The 3,271-nt window shown below is 36.7% G+C and overlaps 1 protein-coding gene across 1 annotated transcript; it reads right to left on the reverse strand.

Annotated features, from left to right (window-relative positions):
- Positions 1-259: 259 nt before the first annotated feature.
- On the reverse strand, positions 260-2,153 carry LOC132622330 (GATA transcription factor 19). Its single transcript, XM_060336921.1, has 2 exons — positions 1,227-2,153; positions 260-782 (listed from the first exon to the last, which is right to left on the reverse strand). The coding sequence occupies exons 1-2, from the start codon at positions 1,698-1,700 to the stop codon at positions 480-482; spliced, it is 777 nt and encodes a 258-aa protein (XP_060192904.1). The 5' UTR covers positions 1,701-2,153; the 3' UTR covers positions 260-479.
- Between the last annotated feature and the right edge of the window lie 1,118 nt (positions 2,154-3,271).

Genomic DNA, 3,271 nt, shown 5'->3' on the forward strand with positions numbered 1-3,271 from the left:
GTGGCAATAATTCTGGTCACACATTGAAAGCTAAAAAGAGACACTGTTCAGAGCTTGCCGGCAGGGCTAACAGCAGAAAAAGAGAAGTGCTGGTCGATCATCATATTCAAGAAAGTGTATTACAACTATATGTATGACGAAGACTAACAGAGAAAAAGTGATGCTACTGCTTAGTATATATATTGACTGATCATCATCAAAGTGAAAAGTTAAAGATACTAGTAGTAATAACTAGTACCAAAAGGAGGAAAAGCCAACAAACATAAAACATAGAATTAACTCATTTTCACTCCATCTCTATGAAAGATGGACCAAAAAGAAAACAGCTGAAAGAGAAAGAATTTCATCAACCATAGCCCACCATCACAATCATCATGACACATCATGGGCTAGCTCTTCCCATTTTTTCTTCTTCTTTTTTTTTTCTTGAAATTTAAACCTTCATCCTATTTTTAATTTTTTGTTTTTGTTTTGTTTATTCATCTAGTGAAGTCATGAACAAGGCTAGGCCTATCAGCAACATTGAGACGCCAAGGAAGGAAGGGAATGCCGGTGGCATCAGAGTCACGGTGGTCATCATCCTCTATGAATCTGAACTCATTTCCATAAGCAGCTGAAGAGTAACAAGGCATTTTTTGGGGCTGATGATGAACCCATGAAGTAGTAGTAGTGTTTATCACGTGTTGATGCGTCTCCATTCCTCCACCGTTAGCGGTGGCTGCTGCTGCACTCGCTCTTCTCTCTTCCTTCTTGAAACGAATTCCACACGCATTGCAAAGTGACTGCATATATACAATCCATTATAACCATTAGTTTCAACGCTAATAATTGAGGATTTACATTATAGACACTGAGTCAAAGCTAATGTATTAAAAGTTATCTATGGTTAAATTCAATCTGATAGTGCCCAAAATTTAAGCTCATACTCTATATGGACGGGAAAAGGCAGATACATCGGGTATATTGAGTTTACCTTATAGTACACTAATGCGAAAATTATCAACATCACTGTTAGACTATTTGAAATTAAATTTATTTATCTCACTTTTTCATGAACATCTATTTTTATGAGATTAAATTTTATACAGCGTCATTTTAAATAATGGCCATTCAAAAATATTTACAAGTTATCCTCCTGATGGTATAGATAAAATTGTTTACACTATGGATAGTAAAACTTTATTTTTAGACCTGATAATATAAAAATTCTTATGTTTAGGATATACCTTAGGGCCTCTTGGACCATTTCTCCATAGTGGTGTAGAAGTGGTGTCACAGTTAGCACAGCGGCGAGCAACAAGGGGGTCAGAAGAGTTTGTATTGCCATTGTTACCCCCGCGAGTGGACTTGTGAGCGGAAGGAGTAGTGTGTTGTTTGGGGTGAAGAATATCCCAGAAGTTGGACATGCAGTTAGACGAGGAGCGACGTTCGTTAGAGTAATGACCTCTTTTCTCATTGTCATTGGTAAGGCGAGTGGAAGGAGTCCCTAAGGAAAGAGTACAATCCACAGATGAAGAAGAAGATGGAGCAAAAGAGTACATGTTTTCCGAATATTCATGATCAAATGTAGTGTTATGGGAGAAGAGCATTGAGAATGCAGATGTAGTAGTAGTATTAGTGCCACTTTGGCTGTGAAACAGACCACATGAACATGGACCCACCATACTCCCATGACAACTGCTACTACAACGATGCATCATTTTTTCTTCTACTTCCTCGAAGTAAAGGTAGCAAATTAACGAGGTGTTTATAGAACACAAGTGTATAGGGAGTGGGGGAAAGCGATGGGGGGTAAGAGGGAATTGTAAGTTGAAAGGGAAATGTAAGTAATAATACAAGGTTTGAATTGAAGAGGAACTTAATTAGGGAGAGAGAGCCAACTAGCTTTGGGGTTTGTAGTATTGTCTGTTAGCTAGCTCTTTTTATAAGCTAAGAAAATGGCGAAATACTAGTCAGCAGGTGCAGGGGAGTCCACGTTGATCGTCAAACTTCTGGTACAACGTTTTTTTGGATTCTTTGTTTGCAGATTAAATGCAGAGGTAGGGACCAGATTCATGTGTTATTTAGAGTGCTACCTAAAAACAGAAATTAACAGAGAGAAGAGCAAAACAATAGGGGAGCTATTGATGCAAGTATGGGTTTGATAAGCAAGTGCCAAGTGGTCTCTATATATAGCAATACCTGAGTTATACTGCTAGTTTCTGTGTTAGTAGTAGAGAACTTTTTGTAATTTGAATATTTTTATACTCCCTATGTATAATGGTAGAGTATATACTTATAGTAGTAAGAGTACGTAGGAGAGAAAGGAAATGGTCATAAGGGTAGTCAAAAGAGAACCCACGTGACAAGAGGGAACAGTCTTCCATGGATCTGCCTTCTCCGATCACGAGGCGACCAGTCTCAACTCTCAACTCAACAACCAATGTATTAACTTGCTGTCCGTATCCTCTCCCCCACCTTTCTGCACTGTCGCTGCCACCCCAAGGATACTGGAAATTAATTTTAATGAACCCCATTTTAGCCTTGAGTTCAACTTATATGCATAATCAGTAGAATAAGAATTTTTTACTATCTTCAGGTCACCTTCACTTGAAGTAGCGTTTTTTTTTCTTATCAAAATGACCATCTAATATTTTGAAAAAACTTTGTAGATATTCTTTTAGTCCCTATTTACAATCCTTTTCCTCTTTCCTTAGATAATTACTCCCTCCGTCTCATAATAAGTGTCATCATAGTCAAAAAAAATTATCCCATAATAAGTGTCACTTTAGGAAAGCAAGATATAAATTGACTAGCTTTTTTCAATTCTACCCTTAGACAATAAAGTAACATCTAAATGATGATTGAAAAAGCCACATAATAACTCGGTATTGTTGGATTCTCAATGTCAAAATGTTTACTTCTTGTGCATGCTTTAATCAAAAGATAAAAGCAATCTATTTTTATTATATAGGGGTAATTTGGTAAACTTTACATTGCATTATTGGTTTCTTAATACGCGTGTTTTTTACGAAGATGACACTTATTATGGGACGGAAAAAGTAGGTGAATAGCTATTTGATCTGCTTTGGAATCATTTACTAAGTACCAAGTAGACATACACATTTTGATTATCTCGATTAAGTAACGCAAAAATCACTCTTTCTGTCATCAATTAATATGAGTAGTCTGACCATAAGAAATAATTAAAGCTCTAATAACTCTTATTCATATGAATACTATAATCATGCAGTGAGGGTTAACTGGCTAGGTCCACAGCTAGCTTTGTTGA

Source organism: Lycium barbarum, chromosome 12, assembly GCF_019175385.1.
Source record: "Lycium barbarum isolate Lr01 chromosome 12, ASM1917538v2, whole genome shotgun sequence".
In the NCBI taxonomy this organism is placed as follows: domain Eukaryota; kingdom Viridiplantae; phylum Streptophyta; class Magnoliopsida; order Solanales; family Solanaceae; genus Lycium; species Lycium barbarum.

Excerpts from the sequence above, each read along its gene's own strand:
- LOC132622330 (XM_060336921.1), bottom strand. The coding sequence starts at position 1,700 with ATGATGCATCGTTGTAGTAGCAGTTGTCATGGGAGTATGGTGGGTCCA. Across the intron at positions 783-1,226 it reads ATGGTCCAAGAGGCCCTAAG|TCACTTTGCAATGCGTGTGG; the intron begins GTATATCCTAAA and ends GTATATATGCAG.